The sequence below is a fragment of the Carcharodon carcharias genome, chromosome 3 (genome assembly GCF_017639515.1).
Source record: "Carcharodon carcharias isolate sCarCar2 chromosome 3, sCarCar2.pri, whole genome shotgun sequence".
Lineage (NCBI taxonomy): Eukaryota > Metazoa > Chordata > Chondrichthyes > Lamniformes > Lamnidae > Carcharodon > Carcharodon carcharias.
The window spans coordinates 104971211-104992466 of record NC_054469.1 but is presented as its reverse complement, the minus strand read 5'-3'; the positions used below and the strand labels follow the sequence as shown (position 1 = coordinate 104992466).

At 46.4% G+C, this 21256-nt stretch overlaps 1 protein-coding gene across 3 annotated transcripts in view; it reads left to right on the top strand.

Annotated features, from left to right (window-relative positions):
* mtrr (5-methyltetrahydrofolate-homocysteine methyltransferase reductase) overlaps window positions 1-21256 on the top strand; it is a 127607-nt gene that overhangs the window by 8692 nt on the left and 97659 nt on the right. For all 3 annotated transcript variants that reach the window (XR_005942571.1, XM_041183475.1, XM_041183474.1), the window contains exons 5-6: window positions 9332-9719; window positions 15840-15968. Coding sequence is in view for 2 of the 3 variants with exons in the window: in XM_041183475.1 (XP_041039409.1) it covers window positions 9332-9719; window positions 15840-15968 (517 nt within the window). In the remaining variant the exon portion in view is untranslated. The remainder of the gene's footprint in view (window positions 1-9331; window positions 9720-15839; window positions 15969-21256) is intronic.

Sequence of the window (21256 nt, the reverse complement as noted above, 5' to 3'; positions counted from 1 at the left end):
CTGTAAAGTGCGTAATTGGCAGATGAGGTGCTGTTTCTCTGGTTTGCATTGGGCTTCACTGGAACATTGCAGCAGGCCAAGGATGGACATGTGGGTATGAGAGCAGGATGTTGTGTTGAAATGGCAAACGACAGAAAGGTCTGGGTCATGCTTCTGAACAGACTGGAGGTGTTCTGCGAAGTGGTCACCCAGTCTGCGTTTGATCTCCCTGATATACAGGAGACTAAATTGGGAGCAGCAGATGCAGTAGACCAAATTGGAGGAGGTGCAAGTGAAGCGCTGCTTCACCTGAAAGAAGCGTTTGGGCCCTTGGATGATGGGAAGGGAGGAGGTAAAGGGGCAGGTGTTGCACCCTCTGTGATTGCATGGGAAGGTGCCTTGGGAAAGGGATGAGGTGTTGGGGGTGATGGAGGAGTGCAATGGTCCCTACAGAATGCTGACGGTGAGGTGGAGAGGTGAGGGGAAGATGTGTTTGGTGGTGGCATCATGCTGGAGTTAGCAGAAATGGCAGAAGATGATCCTTTGAGTGTGGAGGCTGGTGAGGTGAGAAGTGAGGACAAGGGGGACCCCATCATGGTTCTGTGAGGGAGAGGAAGATGTTAGGGCAGAAGCGCGGGGTATGGGTCGGACACATTTGAAGCCCTGTCCACCACCGTGGGTGGGAAACCTCGGTTAAGGAAGAAGGAGGGTGTGTCAGAAGTGCTGTTTTGGAAAGTGGCATCATCGGAACAGATGCAACGGAGGCAAAGGAACTGAGAGAATGTGATGGAGTCCTTACAGGAAGCAGGGTGTGAGGAGCTGTGGGAGGAGGGCTGAGTAGGACTGGAACGAGGAATGTTCCACATACCCCATAAAGAGACAGGCTTAACTGGGGCCCATGTAGGTACCCATAGCCACACCTTTTGTTTGGAGGAAGTGAGACAAGTTTAAGGAGAAATTGTTCAGTGCAAGAACAATTTCAGCTAGATGAAGGATTGTGCTGGAGGATGGTGATTGTTCGGGCCTCTGTTCAAGAAAGAAGCGGAGAGCCCTCAGACCATCCTGTTGGGGGATGGAGGTGAAGAAGGATTGGATGTCCATGGTGAAAAGGAGGCGGTTAGGGCCAGGGAACTGGAAATTGTTGATATGACATAGTGCACCAAACGAATTGTGGATATAGGTGAGAAGAGATTGGACAAGGTGGGGAGAGAGAGAAGAGAGTCAAGATAGGAAGAAATGAGTTCTGTGGGGTAGGAACAGGCTGATGCGATCGGTCTACCGGGACAGTCTTGTTTATGGATTTTGGGAAGGAGGTAGAAACGGGCTTTCCGGAGTTGGGAGACTGAGGTTGGAAACTGGAGGGAAGCTCTCCAGAGGTGATGAGGTCAGTGACAATCCTGGAAACCATGGCTTGATGTTTGGTGGTGGGGTCATGGTCCAGGGGGAGTTAGGAGGAAATGTCTGAAATTTGGCATTCAGCCTCTGCGAGGTAGAGGTCAGTACACCAGACAATAACAGCAGCACCCTTGTTGGTAGTTTTGATAACAAAGTCAGGGTTGGCCCTGAGAGAACGGAGTGTGGCAAGTTTAGAAGGAGACAGGTTAGAGTGGGTGAGAGGAGTAGAGAAATTGAGACAGCCGATGTCACGCTGACAGTTCTCAGTGAAAAGATCGAGAACAGGTAAGAGGCCAGAGGGAGGGGTCCAGTTGGAGGGAGAATGTTTGAGCTGGGTGAAAGGATCCATTGAACGGGGGGAGGACTCCAGCCCAAAGAAGTGGAGCACGGAGACTAAGGCGGCGGAAGAAGAGTTCAGCATCGTGCTGAGCCCAAAATTCATTAAGATGAGGGAGTAAGGGTATGAAATGGACTTCTTTGTCAATTCCTCCTTCTGTCCCCACCTATCGCTGGCCTCCTAACCAGCTCCACCTGCCCCACCCCTCTTTTGCAGTATAAATTTCATCACGTTTCCACTTCTCTTCAGCTCTGAAGAAGGGTCATACAGACTCGAAATGCTAACTCTATTTCTCTCTCCACCGGTGCTGCTAGACCTGCTTAAATTTTCCAGCAGTTAATGTTTTTGTTTCAGATTTCCAGCATCCACAGTATTTTGCTTTTTTTCACAAGATAGCCTTTGGATGACTGCTTTACTCAAGGTCCATGTTTCAGGCCAGTACAACAAAGCACTCCAAATCACAGCCTTGATAATTCAGTTATAATATATTTCAAAATATAATATCGGCAGAATTTTCCCAGAATTGCACTGTGTGGCAGTGGGTAAAACGGAGTCCTATCCGTCGATGAAAATGGTGGGTTTTCACAGAGTATCTTCCCAAGCCTGCCACATTATATATTCACTCCGGTGAAACACACCGTTTCCATGGCAGGCGGGCTCTCATTCGCCCTCCTGCCATAGCATCACAACGACCGCCATCTTTAAAAGGCAGCCGCCTGCAAAGCGCTCATAACCACCAGCTCACCACCGCTGCCAGGGAGACATGGCCAGCAAAGGCAAAAAGACTGCAGCGCCCTGCTTCAACGGCAGGTCCCTCGAGCAACTGCTGGGTGCTGAGGAGGCTCACTGGGATGTGCTCTACCCCCACTTTGGCTGCAGGACGGGTAGCAATGTCACTAACCTGATTTGGGAGGCGATGGCAGCAGTGGTCAGCACGGATGCCTTGCAGAGGAGGGCAGCCACCCAGTGCCAGAAGAGGATGAATGATCTGCATTCTGCCAGGTTAAGTCACTCTCTTCATCACTCTCAACTCTCTCACTCTCAAACCCATCACACACCCACAGGGCCCTCACTCACTGCTAGTGCAAGGGACATCACCATTCACTCTTTCACACACACTGCATTGTCCTCATCCTGTCCATGGGACCACTCACTACCCACTACTTATCATCTGACCCAGCAGGAGTCCTGATACACTCTCCCCATCTCTATCCATGCAGGACAAACTAGCTCACGACAGGAGGGAAAGGTTGCAGACAGGTGGAGGGATGCCGGAGATCAAAGTTGTGACAGAATTAGAAGACAGAGCCATCCAGCTGGCTGGCAATGACCGGGACCAGGCCTGTGCTGATGGTGAGGTCGGCGCTGCTCTACCAAGTGAGGATCCAGAAATGCAACATCCATCAGACAACCATGCTGTGAGTAATGTGTCCTCTTTCACACGCCACTGCCATGCACTCGTTATCTCGCCTTGCTTTCACAGGCACATCTGCCAAACAGCTGACAGAGTCGATGACCCAGGGCCTCCAATCAAGCTCCGAAGAAACCTCTGAAAAGGAATCTGAAGGCACCCTCCCTGAAGTCCTGTCACAGCGCTCACCCACATTCTCCACCTGCGCAGTGACACACACCTCGGTGGGACCTAGCTTTAGAGTAGCCTCGGGATTACAGTCTGGTGAGCATGTCGCCCTTTCTTCACAGTAGGCGGAGGCAGGGACTTCCCAGGTCCCCAGCACTCGGACTGTTGCTGAATCTGTGTCAGATGATGACCCTCTGCACTCGGTCTTGTCACAGTTGCTGGAACTGAAAAGGCAAGCTAGGGAACATGAGGAAGGGATGTCCCTTGCATTCCTCAGATTGCAAGGCACAATGGAGGAGTCTGTCCGTCTTCAGGCTGAGGTGATAGTGGCGGCACTGCAACACATCGAGATCAACACTGGCAGGATGGCGGCTGCCCCATGGAGACCTTGGTCCTGAATGTCACTCATGCACTGCTGCGCGGGCTTAACTCCATCGCTGATGCCTTAGTTGGCCTCCAACAGTGTGTACACGAGAGGGGTGTAGGGCAGCTCGATCTCACTCCAACAACCCCTGCTGCTCACTGAGTCAGCCAGGGGCCCTCAGACACCCATAGGGAGGAGGATCAACAGGTGCACATCCCGGAACCATCCACCCAGGTGACTCTGGGAGTGACTGGCCCACCTGACTCCCCTCTTCCTGTGACCTCAGCATATCCAGCTTCACAGGCCAAGGAGGGTGCCACTGCCACACAACAGGACCCCAAAAGCAGGCTGGGGCCCCTCCAAGTCTCGGCCCTCCAGAGGAGGCCGGGCGAAGTCATCACAAACAGGGCGTCTCAGTCAGCAGGCTGTTCCCACCTCTGCTGTAGATGTCTGGGGAGCACCAAGATGTAGCGGCAGGGTTAGGAACGTTAGGTAAAAGTATTGGCACAGCCTGGCCAAGGGTGTTGATCACTTGTACGTACTGTTCGCTGTCATCAATAAACTCCAAAGAATGTCACCCTGCCAGTGGTTCCTTGTTCTGATGAGCAGTGTCCTTGTCACTCAGATGTGAAACCTTTCTGCACAAGATAAAAGGCAGGTGTCTCAGTCCAGAGCCTCTTCTCTGCTCTGTGCAGCCTTCAGACCACAGTTATGGCCCAACCTCACTCTCCCTGGAAACATTACTGATTCCTGTACCTTGGCAGGGCTGGTCATTGCTGCCAGAATGTAGTGGGCAGGCACCACAGAGTTCTCTCATACTCTTTGTGTGCCCTCAGCACCTTTTAAGGTGGGGCTGGCCCCCATCACACCAGCATCTGCGACCAGTGATGCTGTGCACCAGCTCCTGAAGGGCTCACATGCTGAAGGCAGACACAGCTTCAGATGTGTCTAAAGTTTCATGGCTGTGTCTCTGAGATGGCCCTGATCATGGACCGCAAGTGAGCTGCCCTCAGCCAGAGAGGAGTCAGGCATTCTGAGGCTAGGTGAAGATCTATGGAGTGTCCTCACTGCATGTTGTCATCATCCTCCTTGCATGTTGTCATCATCCTCCTGCGATCGAGCGACAATTAGGGCCTCCACTGCCTCTCCGTATCAGGAGCATTCTCACAGAGGGTATGGGGGCTGCGATAAGCTAGACTGGAGTCAAATATTCACAACTGTGATGTGAGTATCTTCGGGGACACCTCACTACATGTCATCATCCTCCACAAATCTGGCAGCTATGAGGGCCTCCCGAGTGCTCCTACATCATGTCGCCAGTGCGAGAGCCTCACCCCTGTCGTCGTCACCACTGAGAACCCCCTAACCCTCATCCCCGTCGGCATCCTCCTCATTGGAGGAGACATGCAGCTTCTCCATCTCAGCCAGCTCTTCACCCCATTGCAGCGCCAGGTTGTAAAGGGCGCAGCAGACGACGAAGTCTGATAACCTCTGCGAACTGTATTGCAGTGCTCCACCAGACCGGTCCAGGCACTGGAACCACATCTTCAGCATCCCGATGGTCTGCTCCAACAAGTTGTGAGCTGCTGCATGAGCCTCATTATAGCGTCGCTCTGCTGCAGTCTGAGGCCGCCGCACGGGTGTCATCAGCCACGGCCTCTGTGGGTAGCCCTTGTCCCAAGGAGCCATCCCTGCAGCCTCTGAGGACCCTGGAAGGCTGCAGGGATCTGCGAGTGACTCAGGATGTAGGTGTCGTGTACACTCTCTGGAAAGTGTGTGCATACCTGCAGGATGTGTTTCGGGGGTTGCATATCAGCTGCACGTTCAGTGAGTGGAAGTTCTTGTGGTTGAAGAGGTCCACCCAAGTGTAGTGGCAGAGGCCTGAGCGCCACATGAGTGCAGTCAATCGCACCCTGCACCTATGGGAATCCTGAGATCAGGGCAAATTCAATGGCCCGTGCATCTTGGCTGTCTCAGTTCTGGGCGAAATGCACAAAGCTGTGTGCCATGGAGAAGCTGGCATCTTTGACCTCATGGATGCGTTTTTGGGTGGCAGATTGTGAAATCCCACAGAGGTCACCAGTAGAGCCCTGAAAGGAGCCACTGGCATAGAAATTGAGTGCCGAAGTCACTTTCATAGCCACTGGCTGTGTATGCCCTCCATGCGCCCTTAGCACCAAATCCTGCAGTGAGTAGCTGATAAGAGCCACCATACTCCTACACATGCGCAGCCGACGGCGACACTGGTTCTCAGCCCTCTGCAGGAATGGCAGGCGGCGTCTATAGACCCTGGGTGTTGCTAGGTGCTGACCGGCCATGGTTCACAGTTGTTCCTGGGCAGCGTGTGCGGGAGCCCCTGCTGCCCCTTCATGAGGTTGCTGCTCCTGCCTTTGCATCTCCAGGTGCCTCAGTGACTCTTCTCCATCTTCTATGGTCACTGTAGGCCATCAGGCATACAGCTAGCTCACCAGGATCCATGATCCTGACATTGTCCTCCTGCAGCATGAAAGAGAGAGAGAGAGACGTGGTTATCATGGCTGTAGTTAGCACCTTTCCTGGCCCAGTGTGACAGCCCCTTAATGCTTCCCAGAGAGTGCTGGTCAACCCTCGGATGGCCAGAGATGAGTGTGTTGCATCGCTGCCCTGTCAACCTGCAACATGGGGACACTGGTCCAAACCAGGATACTGTGGTTGCAAGGGGCTGTGAGCACCTCCAGCAGTGACTGCTACATGGCCAGCGTTGGCAAGGAGATTGCATAACGTGTGCAGCCCAACTGCTCCGCGGTCCAGTGAAGTGGTGGCGGATTCAAAGTCTGTGCCTGTGGGGTGAGGGAGGTATGAAATGCTTGGTGACCTTTTGGTGCCTCCGTGTTGCTTGCATGGGTGGGCAAGCTAGGAGCCTGACTCCAATCATATCACTGTGGCTGCGCCTGATCTGTCTTAGTTGCAGAGGCATGGTCAGTTTATACAGGTGTCCCTAATGCGTGGCCACTTCCTTTCCTTACCCTGCCCCCCAACTCAATTGCCTGTGCACGGGATGCAGCACCAGACGACCCCCCCACTCCTCAGCAGTCGCCTGCGGGGCCAGGCATCAGTGTCCCCCCCAGGCCTGTAAACTATGGGCGAGCTGTGGCGAACCCTGCTGTTCACTCACCGCAGCTCCCCCAAAGTGAAGGCTGCCAAGTGCACGTAGCCTGCGTGCTGTGTGAAATACATCGGTGTGCTTTCTCGCCGATGTGGATGGACGATATGGCGGGGTTCCAAGAGCCTGGTGGGATGGCTTTTTAATTGTATGTTAACGTATTATAATTAGCTCCCCACCGTCAGTGGCGAGAAATGTGGCCCACTGTTGGTGGGCTGAGCGGAAGGTCGCGACCTGCCTTCATGTCATCATGAAGTGGGTCCCACCATTTGTTTCGCGCACACCACCTATCACGCCTGCCACCAGCGCACTTGTAAATTTCCGCCCACAATTGTACATGTGGTTAGGTTGATACTATAACAAACCATTTATAGTGATAAACTACAGTAAAAGATGCTGCAGTAACTCAGTTATTTATTGATATTTTTCAAATGACAGATTTGCTCCAGACTCTGTTGTCAAACAGCAAAGATCCACAGAAACACTCATCTCCATCATGAACCCTGCGTGTACTTATGCATAAAGACAGCAAACTGACATCCAATCATAGATTTAAACTTTATTTTCATTTGATACTGGGGTTTACAGACTGAAAGAAGTCATATTTAAAGTACATACCAATGATACAATATGTTCAAATGTTACTCAAGACAAATTAAACAAAATATTGGCCTAGAATTAGCAGAGTGGGTTGCTGTCATTACCGCCTCTGAATTTGCAATTTCAGGATTGTCGCATGGGCCGTCTAACACTGAAATCCCAAGGTTGTGGAGTGTCATTCACTGCTCCGTCACCAGCTAGGCTGTGCACCTCTCCAGTGCTCACTCCCCCACCCAAAGCCGGCAATTATTGAATTCTGTTAATGTGGCGAGAATTTATTTTCTGATCTGATATCACTGCTAGAAACCCCATAAAATTTAAGCCTTGTTCAAAGAGATGTAACTGGGTCTTTAAACAGTGATCCGAGTAATAACTACTGCTGAGCAACTATCTGCCATGAAAAATGTAGAATGTCACTGAATATCTCCGTTCTGATTAATTACTAGATTATTTAAAACCAAATTTGTTTTCTCATGCTACCTCAACTTCTACCTTCATCCCATATATATCCTAATTTTTATTTTGCTCTATATAACAATATAGTTAAAATCCCCATAGAGACTGATAACTTTTAAAAGTAGATATGAATTTCCCAGTGACTCAGGATCACATGACAAGATTTCAAGTTTCAAGACTTTTACTGTAACAAACTAAACGCAACAAAGACTAAACATTACTTAAAAGACAGCTAATACACTAAACTACAGACATTACTTAAAAGACAGCTAATACACTAAACTACAGAAAGGGTTTTATCTAGTAACTTCTTAATACTATGAAAAACCCCATGCTACATTTATATGTTACAGCATATTCTTTGTAGACATGTAGCCTTGTAGTTGAAGCCTAAAGCTTCTCCTGGTGCCAACAGGATCTCTCTCTCCCTGGTTCACCAGGGTGAATCTTCCAGTGTCCAGGTAAACAAAGTTCCCTTCATTCAATCCTTTGAGCATAGTGGAACAAGCTTTCAATTGCAAGATATCCCCTGGTGATTATGTGGCCTTTAACTCTTCACAATTCTTGTTTCCTTGAACAGGGGTTCCATCCTCACCAGCTGTCCGCTTGGTTAACACAAAAATAGTAATTTTCTCCTACCTGCCATAGCAGCACCTGCTTTGTCGTCTTCCCCCAAAAGTTTCTGTCTGACTGCCTCTGAGAGTCTGAGACTGGGCAGCAGCAAGGCTGGCTGCTGCCTCCTTTATGTCAAGGTGTTAAAATTTGCACTTGACTTTAAATAAATTTCAATTTGTGTTTCTGTCTCTGTAATAAGCAGGTCAAATGGGCTTGTCTCCAGGCAGACTTAGTAGGACGTTACATGCTTGTTTCTGGACAGATCACATAAGAGGTCCTAGCCCTCTGGACTACTCCATTTTGCCATGAATTAAAGGAGACAGTTTAAAACATAACTGTCATATAAAGTTCAGTCTTAACAAGATAAAAGCAAAATACTGCGGATGCTGGAAATCTGAAATAAAAACAGAAAATGCTGGAAAAACTCAGCAAGCCTGGTAGCACCTGTAGAGAGAGAAACAGAGTTAATGTTTCGAGTCCTTATGACTTCTTCAGGGTGGTATATGTTATTTGTAATGATGTAAACTGTCTGCTTAAGTTGGTTGCTTTCAAACTTTATTAGAACACTCATTCCTAATCCATCCATAATTACACTAACTCTTAAATTAAGGCAGAGATCGATAGATTCTTGACAAACAACGGAGTCAAAGGATATCGAGGTAGGTGGAATATGGAGTTGAGGTCACAATCAAACTGGCTGTGATCTTATTGAGTGGTGGAGCAAGCTCGGCCTACTCCTCTTTTTATGTTTGTATGTAAATTGCTTGCAAGGAAAATTTCTGTGTCCCTGTATGTTTTTGAAAGTCTTAATATAAATTTCATGGTTTTTTTAAAAAAAAGTTTATTCATTTTATTTGCTTTTAGATTGGAGTTAGTGGTTGAACCTTGGATTCAAGGTCTTTGGGATGCCTTGAAAGATGTGTGCCAGAAGAAAGAAGAGATTAATGATGGTGCAGCCAAAATGTTTGCTACAAGTGATGATTCAACAGCAAACAAACTTGATTTTAAGAACTCGAATGCATTGGCAGATCTTGAATTATTGAGGATAGAAGCAAATGTACCAACTGTGGCTGAAGATCCAGTTATTTCATCTGAGAGTGTTGAACAGAATTGTATAGTAGCAGGACCACAGGAATATTGTCTAGTGCCAAACTGGGTAAAATCTGAAACACTCCTGTCAGAAACCACACTGAATATCCCTACATTGCCAGTGGAGTATCTAAACGTGGAGTTTCAAGAAGGCACAGAGCAGGTAAGGCCACTTATCTCTAAAGGCTTTTCTTTCTGTTTGTTAGTATCATTTAAATGCATCAGATAAGCTGTACAGGTAGCTGCTGTTGAATGCATTTGCAAATGGTAGTAAAAATGACTCTTTAGCCCAACAAACCTCCTTCCAAAAGGATATGTACAATAAGTGATGCTGTTGACTTTCCAAAACCCATCAATTTTGGCAATAAGGGAAAATGAGCACTGAAACTTGAAAAGGAGAGCAGCTATTCCGAAACTATAGATGTTCTGAAGCTGTGTAGGAGTCATTGATATCAACAGGCAGTGCTGCAACAAGAAATTAAGTAAAATGCAAAGATACAACCACAAAGGAAGTAATGACAGAATAAAAAAAATGGAGCAAATAATAGGGTAATGGAAGCCAGCTGTATGTAAGTGGCAGTGGATTCAGAATAGAATCAGGATCTAGGGTTTTGCAAGGGAGGAAGGTAAATTGTTACCGATGTCATGGAGATCTGACTAAATAATGGACCAAATCTTCTGGTGTCCAGCTTGTTGGAGATGGGACATAAGTTGGGAGATGCATTGCAGGAACTTGCAGAAGTCCTGATGCGCGCACAGGTGCTGAAATTGACCAGGAAGCTTAAACTTCTGATGGGCTGATTTCCACTGCCCAGGAACCTCCACATATGTCTTTGACACTTGAGCTCAGGTCAGAGGCTTGGGCCAGGTACATAGGACTTACCTGAATATTTACATGGGAATGCTGCACAGTTTAATACCTGGTCCAATGATGATTAGCCAGTGTAACTCAACTGAGCACCACAACTGACCCCTACTTCCCCCTCCCCCACCTGGCCAACTCGCTCACCCATTCATTAAAAAAAATTAAGACATTTAAAAATGTACCTGAATGTGGGGCAGCTACTGTTATATGAAAAAAGGGTGTGTCCTCTCCTTCCTCCAACTACTATGCCTGCCAGTCTTCCACATGATAGGCTTCGCTGGTCCATTTCTGCTTCAGCAGGGATTGGAAGTCCAGGCTGAAAATGGGTAGTATTGTTGGGCCGGAGAAAGCTGCTGCCGAGAGGTTATGTGCCCAGCATTGCTGCTAACTGGAAGATCTGGGCCAGCAATGTAAATCGGGGAGGTGAACTTAGAATGAAAGAATTTACTCCCCAGGTATAGAAAAGATAAAATAAGGGGTGGAACTTTTTTTTTAATTTGAAGAACAGTGCAGAGCTGACAGAGAAATCTGGGTTAAGTCATAAGAGGTCTACAGCACAGAAAAAGGCCCTAGGGCCCATCGAGTCTGCACCGGTCAAACAAGTACCTAACCATTCTAATCCCATTTTCCAGCACTAGGCCCATAGCCTTGTATGCCATGGTATCACAAGTGCACATCCAAATGCTACGTAAAGGATATGAGGGTTTCTGCCTCTACCACCCTTTCAGGCAGTGAGTTCCAGATTCCCAACACCCTCTGGGTGAAAAAAATTCTTCCCCTCGTCCCCTCTAAACCTCCTGCCCCTTACCTTAGATCTATGCCCCCTGGTTATTGATCCCTCCACCAAGGGGAAAAGTTCCTTCCTGTCTACCCTATCTATGCCCCTCCATATTGTTATATATCTCAATCATGTCCCCCCTCAATCTTCTCTGCTCCAGGGAAAATAACCCCAGTCTATCCAATCTCTCCTCATAACTAAAACTCCAGGCCTGGCAGCATCCTGGTAAATCTCTTCTGCACTCTCTCTAGTGCAATCACATCCTTCCTATAATGCAGATTCCAGAACACGCAATGCTCTAGCTGTGGCCTAACCAGCGTTTCATACATTTCCAGCATAACCTCCCTGCTCTTATATTCTATGCCTCGGCTAATTATGGCAAGTATCCCATATGCCTTCTTAACCACCTTATCTACTTCTCCCGTTACCTTAACAAACCGGTGGACATGCACACCAAGGTCCTTCTGATCCTCGGTACTTCCCAGAGTCCTACCATTCAATGTGTGTTCCTGTGCCTTGTTTATCCTGCCCCAGTGCATCACCTCACACTTTTCCGGATTGAATTCCATTTGCCACTGATCAGTCCCTCTGACCAGCCCGTCGATATCCTCCTGTAATCCAAGGCTATCCCCCTCACTATTTACCACCCCACCAATTTTTGTGTCATCTGCGAACTTACTGATCAACCCTCTTACATTCAAGTCTAAATCGTTTATATATACCACAAACAGCAAGGGACCCACCACCGATCCCTTGGAACCCCACTGGATACAGGCATCCAGTCACAAAAACACTCCTCGACCATCGCCCTCTGCTTCCTGCCACTCAGCCAATTCTGGATCCAATTTGCCAAATTTCCTTGGATCCCATGGGCTTTCACCTTCATTATCAGTCTCCCCTGCGAGACCTTATCAAAAGGTCTTGCTGAATTCCAAGTACACAATGTCAAATGCATTGCCCTCATCTGCACACTTGGTCACCTCTTCGAAAAATCCAATCAAATTGGTCAGACATGACCTCCCCTTAACAAAACCATGCTGACTGTCCTTGATTAATCCCTGCCTCTCCAAGTGTAGATTAATGTCCCTCAGAATTGCTTCCAATAGGAGGCATAGATCTAAGGTAACCACTGAGGTTAGACTGACTGGCCTGTAGTTCTCTGGTTTATCCCTTCCTCCCTTCTTGAATAATGGTACCACATTGGCTGTCCTCCAGTCCTCTGGCACCTCTCCTATGGCCAGAGAGATATTGAAAATTATTGCCAGTGCCCTTATCTCCTCCCTTGCCTCACTCAACAGCCTCCAGGCATGAATGTATACACAATAGTCAAAGGTTTAATTGTTTTCTTCCACAGCTTGGCAATATTGTGGATCAAAGTAGACAATGTTAATGAAGCGGGAGGGAAAACTACATTACTGGGATTTATGGTAGTCTGGGGCCTGGATCCGAGTGAAGGCTTCAAGGGATTCAACACTGGTTCACTTAACTCCATCACGCCAACACTTTTTAAAGTAAATTTAACCCAAAGGTTACAACTTCCAGATAATAGTTTTGCCTTCCAGCTTCAAGTCATCATCACAGACACTATTACTTAAGGCTTGTACAGTACTTGATGAACTGACAACCGCTGCTTGCCCCTAGAGGCTCATTGTCGAGTGTCATGTTGTTGGTGAAATGGCTTCCAGTTGCAGTGGGCATGGTCCACTTGGTTTGATAGTAACTGACCAGAGAAATGAGAGTCTTCTCTATCAGTATTGCTGTCAACACCATCAGCCTCAGTGACAATCTGCCAACTTTAAGGACAGTTTACTAACTTCGGTAACAGTCTACTAACTTCAGTATAACTCTGTATAGGTGGTAGAGTTATAGTGAAGCAGTGACAGCATTATCAAGCCTGGATGAACAGTGAGCATGTCCTTGTTTAAGGTACCTCCACAATTGGCAGAATTGCTTTTCAGCAGCACCAACAAGTTTTACAATTAAACTTATATATTTAATGTATGACAGATTTTTGTGCAGTAAAAATACTTATGGTAAGGTATCTGTGGAATTTTTATAATGTTGGAGTGGGGCCACAGAAGCAAAAAAGTTGAGAACCCTTGATATATAGCACAAGGTTAAACAAGAGAGACTTAAAAATATGGGAAATTATAAAACTGAATTGTTAAATGGACACTTCAAATTACCATGGATAAAAGTTTGGAAAATATAGTATTTTGACTTCCCCTTTGAAGTGTTTAATGTCTGTTTGTCAAAGAGCCCCCACATGAGGGCTAATATTAGTCTTGATACTATGTAACAACTATGATTTGGTAGATGGAATCAGCAATAGAGAGGGAAATTGTAGTAGCATGATTGAGTTTTGATTTTGGGTTTGTTGCAGAGAAGGGGAGGAAGGCAGGTTTTGATAGGATGTCAAGACATTTAAAAGGACTAGACTAGAATATGGTAAGCGGAAGTATACAGGATAAATGGAATACTTTCAAGAATAGATTACAGAGAATATAAATCAATCATATTGCACTGGAAGTGGAGGGGATGGGTGAGTGTAACAGGGAAGAAGTCTGATGTGGGAACAAATTCAATAATGCAAGGAACAGAAAACGTAAATTTTCAGCTGGATCAGAGGGCAGAGATGAATGTAAGGGTGGAGAAGGGGGAGGGTTGGGGGTGGCAGTGGTGGAATTTACTCTTGATGGAGTCGTGCCTGGCACAAAGGAAGATGGTTGTGGCTGTTCAAGGCCGATCACCTCAGTCACAGGACAACACTGCAGGAGTTCTTTAGGGTGATGTCCGAGGCCTAACCATCTTCAGCTGCTTCATCAATGACCTTCCCTCCAACATAAAGTCTGAAGTGGGGAGTTTGAAGTTTGCACAGTATTCAGTACCATTCACAACTTCTCAGGTACTGAAGCAAGCCATGTCTATATGCAGCAAAACCTGGACAACAATTAGGCTTGGGCTGATAAGTGGCAAGTGACATCCGTGCCACACAAATGGCAGGCAATGACCATTTCCAACAAGACAGAATTTAACTACTTCTGCTTGACATTCAATGGCGTTGCCATCACTGAATCTCCCACTATCAACTTCCTGGGGGTTACCATTGACCAGAAAGTTAACTGGACCAGCTACATAAACACTGGCTGCAAAAGCAGGTAAACAACTGGGAGTTCTGGGGCAAGTAATTTATGTCCTGACTCTCTAAAGCTGCCTACTATCTACAAGGCACAAGTCAGGAGTGTGATGAAATACTTTCCTCTTGCCTGGGTGAGCACAGCTCCAACAACACTCAAGAAACTTGACACAGTCCAGGTGCCACTTGATTGGCACCCCAACCATCACCTCACGCACTCACTGCTTCCACAACCACCACACTTTTGCAGTGGTGTGTACCATTGACAAGATGCACTTCAGCAAGAAAACAAAGCCTCCTTTGACAGAACCTTCCGAACCCACGATCTCTGCCACCTAGAAGAACAATGACAGCGGGTGCATAGGAACACCAGCATTTGCAAGTTCCCTTCCAAGCTACACACTATTCTGACCTGGAAATATATCACTGTTCCTTTACTGTCACTGGGTCAAAATCCCGGAACTCACTCCCTAACAGCAGTATGGGTGTACCTATACCACATGGACAGCACCAGTTCAAAAAGTCAGTCTATCACCACCTTCTCAAGGGCAATTAGGGATGGGCAATAACTGATAGCCCTGCCAGTGATGTCCATGTCCCATGAACTGATTTAAAAAAAAAATTACAACATAATCTCTGCCCCCTTTTTTTTCCATTTTGCTTTGCAGGTTTTGGTTTTACACTTTTTTTCTTGTTTTGGCTTTGGACAGCAGCTGTTCATCATTCTGTCATTCATACCTGCACTTGACACATCTTTTATTTCTTTATTTGCCCTATTTTCACCTCCTTTGGCCCCCCCATCACCAACTCTTGTCAGTCTCTCCTGTCTCCCACTCTATCACAGGCCTTTCCTTTTATTCATTTTCCATCCTCTCTGCTTTCAGTGCTTGAAACCTATCACATTTCTAACTTTTCCCAATTCTGACGCAAGGTTATCAATCTAAAACATTGATTCTTTTTCTCTCCACAAATGCTGCCTGACCTGCTGAGAATTTCCAGCATGTTTTGTTAATATTTCAGATTTCCAGCACCTGCAGTGCTTTATTTTTGTGCCCCATCTCTTGGCCTTGTTGATTTGGCACTCAAATTGTATTAGTTATTTTAGATGCATATTAACAGTCAGTAATATCAGCTAAATGAGTTTTGGTTACTCTTGTCTGTATTTAATCTTCTAACTTTCAGTTCTGATAATGAAATACATAGTTCTTTACAAAGGAGTTAATTAACTTAACATTAATTAGTTTTGTTGATTTTACTTCCACAGATCCATTGCTCAGTTTGGGAAGGGAGTTTAAACTTCTGTTTTGCTTTTGGTTATTTATTCTGGACACCAATCCACTCTGAGATCTTTGTTTTAATTCAATAATTTAAATTCAGTACTTTAAAGACCTGGATTCTATCCCTTTGGTTTCTGATTCAAAGTTCAATTCTGGAGTTCAATGTTCTGGAGTTGTTTGATATGCGCCCTTTCTAAATCCTTTTTCCCCCACTGTTTAACCCTCAGGTCTCCCAACAAGAATTATTTTCGTTGGCACCAAACTCCACTGTGTTTCAGGTTCCAGTGACTAAAGCAATTTCTCTAACCCGGGAGGATGCATTGAAAACTGCCCTATTCTTGGAACTTGATATTTCAGTAAGTCCTGTTGATTTAATTTTGGTGTTTCCACTAGAGATGAAACCTTGTGTATGTGGTGTCAAATATGGGTCATTAAATACAGAAGGGTGTGATGCAGCTTGTGCAATTCCTCAAATCACTTACACAAATTGGGGATTATTTTGATGAAAAGGTGAAAGTATACAGTAACTGTACAAATTAAGACATGACTGTTTGAAAGTCTGATTTCCTTTTAAACTCCATTTTGGTCCTAATTGCTATTACTTGAACTTCCTGAAAGGTGCTAAGATGGACACCTGCAGGGGTTAGCATTCAAAGGCTGATTTAGCAACAGTTTTTGTGGAACACTCTATGTGAGCTCCACACACATTTTTTGCTAAGTGTGGAGATGGCTGGCTGACACAAAGCAGCATGCTTCAGGATAATTCCAAGACTTAGGAAGAACCCACACTGATTCTCTATGGCACTGGAAGATCTGGTGGAGGAAGTACTGAGAAACTGGGATGTTTTGTATCTGCAAGGGAGAAGTGTTGGCTGAAGTCTTAACAAACTGCTTCAAAGTCTCCTGAGATAAAAACAAAAAACTGCGGATGCTGGAAAAATCTATATAAAATATTGGAAAAAAAATAAAAGGAAGGGGAAAGAAACAGAAATGGGTTGAGGATGGAGGAGAGAGATCAAGACCTAAAGTTGTTGAATTCAATATTCAGTCTGGAAGGCTGTAAAGTGCCTATTCGGAAGATGAGGTGTTGTTCCTACATTTTGCATTGGGCTTCACTGGAACAACGCAGCAGGCCAAGGACAGACATGTGAGCAAGAGAGCAGGGTGGAGTATTTAAAATGGCAAGCGACAGGGAGGTTTGGGTCATGCTTGCGGACAGACCGCAGGTGTTCTGCAAAGCGGTCGCCCAGTTTACGTTTGGTCTCTCCAATGTAGAGGAGACCGCATTGGGAGCAACAAATACAGTAAACTAAGTTGGGGGAAATGCAAGTGAAATGCTGCTTCACTTGAAAGGAGTGTTTGGGCCCTTGGACGGTGAGGAGAGAGGAAGTGAAGGGGCAGGTGTTAACATCTTTTGCGTGGGCATGGGGAGGTGCCATAGGTGGGGGTTGAGGAGTAGGGGGTGATGGAGGAGTGGACCAGGGTGTCCCGGAGGGAACGATCCCTACGGAATGCTGCCAGGGGGTGTGAAGGGAAGATGTGTTTGGTGGTGGCATCATGCTGGAGTTGGCAAAAATGGCGGAGGATGATCCTTTGAATGCGGAGGCTGCTGGGGTGATAAGTGAGGACGAGGGGGACCCTATCATGTTTCTGGGAGGGAGGCGAAGGCGTGAGGGCGGATGCATGGGAGATGGGCCAGACACGGTTGAGGGCCCTGTCAACGACTGTGGGTGGAAAACCTTGGTTAAGGAAGAAGGAGGACATGTCAGAGGAACGGTTTTTGAAGGTAGCATCATCGGAACAGATGCAACGGAGGCGAAGGAACTGAGAGAATGGAATGGAGTCCTTACAGGAAGCGGGGTGAGAGGAGTTGTAGTCGAGGTAGCTGTGGGAGTCGGTAGGCTTGTAATGGATATTGGTGGACAGTCTATCACCAGGGATTGAGGCAGAGAGGTCAAGGAAGGGAAGGGAAGTGTCAGAGATGGACCATGTGAAAATGATGGAGGGGTGGAGATTGGAAGCAAAATTAATAAATTTTTCCAAGTCCCGACAAGAGCATGAAGCAGCACCGAAGTAATCATCGATGTACCGGAGAAAGAGTTGTGGAAGGGGGCCGGAGTAGGACTGGAACAAGGAATGTTCCACATACCCCATAAAGAGACAGGCATAGCTGGGGCCCATGCGGGTACCCATAGCCACACCTTTTATTTGGAGGAAGTGAGAGGAGTTGAAGGAGAAATTGTTCAGTGTGAGAACAAGTTCAGCCAGAGGGAGGAGAGTAGTGGTGGATGGGGATTGTTCGGGCCTCTGTTCGAGGAAGAAGCTAAGGGCCCTCAGACTATCCTGATGGGGGATGGAGGTGTAGAGGGATTGGACGTCCATGGTGAAGAGGAAGTGGTTGGGGCCAGGGAACTGGAAATTGTTGATGTGACGTAAGGTGTCAGAGGAATCACGGATGTAGGTGGGGAGGGACTGGACAAGGGGAGAGAGAAGGGAGTCAAGATAACGAGAAATGAGTTCTGTGGGGCAGGAGCAAGCTGACACGATCGGTCTACCGGGACAGTTCTGTTTGTGGATTTTGGGTAGGAGGTAGAAGCGGGCCGTCTGAGGTTGGGCGACTATCAGTTTGGAAGCTGTGGGAGGAAGATCCCCAGAGGAGATGAGGTCAGTGACAGTCCTGGAAACAATGGCTTGATGTTCAGTGGTTGGGTCATGGTCTAGAGAGAGGTAGGAGGAAGTGTCTGCGGGTTGACGCTCAGCCTCCGTGAGATAGAGGTCAGTGCGCCAGACAACAACAGCACCACCCTTGTCAGCGAGTTTGATGACAATGACATGGTTGGACCTGAGAGAACAGAGTGCAGTAAGTTGAGAGAGAGAGAGATTAGAATGGGTGAGAGGAGCAGAGAAATTGAGACGACTAATGTCTGCATTGTTCCAGTGAAGCCCAACGCAAACTGGAGGAACAGCACCTCGTCTTCCGACTAGGCACTTTACAGCCTTCCGGACTGAATGTTGAATTCAACAACTTTAGGTCTTGAGCTCCCTCCTCCATCCCCACCCCCTTTCTGTTTCTTCCCCCTTCCTTTTGTTTTTTTCCAATAATTTATATAGATTTTTCTTTTCCCAGCTATTTCCATTATTTTTAAATCTTTTATGCCCCTCCATCCCCACTAGAGCTATACCTTGAGTGCCCTACCAGCCATTCTTAATTAGCACATTCGTTTAGATAATATCACCAACTTCAACACCTCTGTGTTCTTTTGTTCTTTTGTCTGTGACATCTTTTGATGATCTGCTCCTATCACTTCTTGCTTGTCCCTACAACAACACTTCCCCCCACCCCCCCCGCCCCCACCTTAAACCAGCTTATATTTCACCCCTCTCCTTGTAAAGAAAAATCAGTTCTGTTGAAGGGTCATGAGGACTCGAAACGTCAACTCTTTTCTTCTCCGCCGATGCTGCCAGACCTGCTGAGTTTTTCCAGGTAATTCTGTTTTTGTTTCAAAGTCTCCTGATTGTGTTTCAAAAGTCATCTTCAAGTCTGGAGGTTTAAGTAGTGCTCAATCCTCAGTAACAACTTGTTTATTCCTTGCTTACACCCAATCAGCTGGTTGCTGTTGAGGGAGGGTATTAGATCAAACACTAAACAACAAAATACAGTGCAGCCTGTTTTAATGAGTGTCAGTTCCCCACTTTAATTTCCCACTAACAATCAATCTCTATATGGACCTTCCTAGTGTTTGTTTCACCTTTTTTATCAAGGAGGTGCCTTGCCCTAAATGTAGGGACACTGATATTTCACCTCTGCTCCACCTTGCCTAGCTTGAGGCTCTTTAAAGGAGCAATTGAAAATTGCCACTATCATCTGGTCGTTTATATCATTGCTGTTTGTGGGACCCATTGCTGTGTGCAAATTAATGGCTTCATTTCCTACATGACAACAGTGACTACACTTCAAAAAAAAACTTAATTAGCTGTGAAGAGCTCTAGGAGATCTTGGGGTCATGAAAAGTGCTCTGTAAATGCACAGTTCTTTCTTTCTCCCCTTCTGACATCTGTTGTGTTCCAGCAAAAAGGCAGAGAAGTAAGATATTGGGTCACAATGCAGCTGCTCACCACCTGGAAGCAAGTTATAGAATGGCATTAGCAAATGTCTCTGAGGTGGTTCCTTTCCCAAATACTTCTTGGGGCTGACACATCTGGTGAATAGACTGAGAGAAAGGGAAGAACTGGAGTTGTGATTTTTAGGCACAGTGTACTGAATTTAATGGCTTGGTATCATAATTTTTCATTACGAATAGGGTGGAAGAGGTCCTTTTTTGCCTTTTTTAAATTAACTTTATCAGCATGTATTGTGTTGGATTTGTAAGATTGCCCCTGTGTGTTAGTGGTGTGCTAGCTTTGCTTACAGTTAGCTCTGGTCAGATGTTATGGGTTGAACTTCTCATTGAACACCTTGCTTTGCCAGGCACTCAGATCAGAGAAACAAGTTTGGAGGTCAGCATCCCCAACTTATAGCATTGCTATTTCTGCTCTCTACATTGAGTGTGAATTCTCATAGTTTGGGGACTAGAATCTCATAGTTGAATGCAATTTGAGGGATTGTTGCGTTGTCTGAGGTGCAGCCTTTCAATGAGACTTTAAACCAAGGTTCCTTCCACTTGCTCAGGTATATGTTCAATATCCCATGGAGTTAACGAAGTGCTGGGGGAAGCCAAATCAATAGCAATAGTAACGTGGGAAATAAATGAGGGGTACGAAGTTAGGTGTCATTCAATTGAAGACACGTTTGTTGTGGAACCCAAAAAGATGTTTGCGAGAGCTGGGCCTAGAGGGGATCCCATGGCAACACCATGTATCTGGGCATACATGGTGTCATTAAAACTGAACTCAACTGCGCAAGTTTCTGAGTTCATAAGTTTAATGAATACTGATTCACGCAATGGTGGCGGGCCAATATCATTGTGATGTAGTGTTGTAGTACAAATATCTATGGCTTCCTTAAGTGGAATATTGTGAATAGGCTAGCAATGTCAAATGAGCATATGTACACAGCATTGCTATCGAGACGCAAGTCCTGTCTGGCCTTCGCAAATATGAAGGAATCCTTCACTGTATCTGGAAAACTTGGTCAAAACTGGTTGTAATTGTAGCAGTTCTGCCAACCGTTTAACCAATTCATGGTTTGCGGAACCGTTCATAGATAAGATAGGGCGTAAAGGTACATCACTTTTGTGTGTCTCAGGCAGCCTGTACATTCGTGGACTTTCTAACTTCACACCCCTCACGTTTCCAATATGTGAATGATACGTTTGCTATGTTTAAATCCACAGCTGTATGTAATAATTATGCCTTAATGGGCTCCATCCTGTGCTCAAATTCACCTATGAAACGGAGCAGTGAAATGAACTCCCCTTCCTTGATGGACTAATTGAGAAATCTGCCAGGGGATTCTCTACCATAGTTCACCGCAAACCTACCTTCACTGGTCAGTATACATGCTGGGATTCTTACAACAGTTTCACACGTTATAAGATTGGTCTTATCAGCAACTTCGTAACTAGGGGCCAATCCATTGGCACACCATACAAGCTTGATGCTGAAATGGGGCACATCAAAGGCATCTGTGGAATAATGACTACCC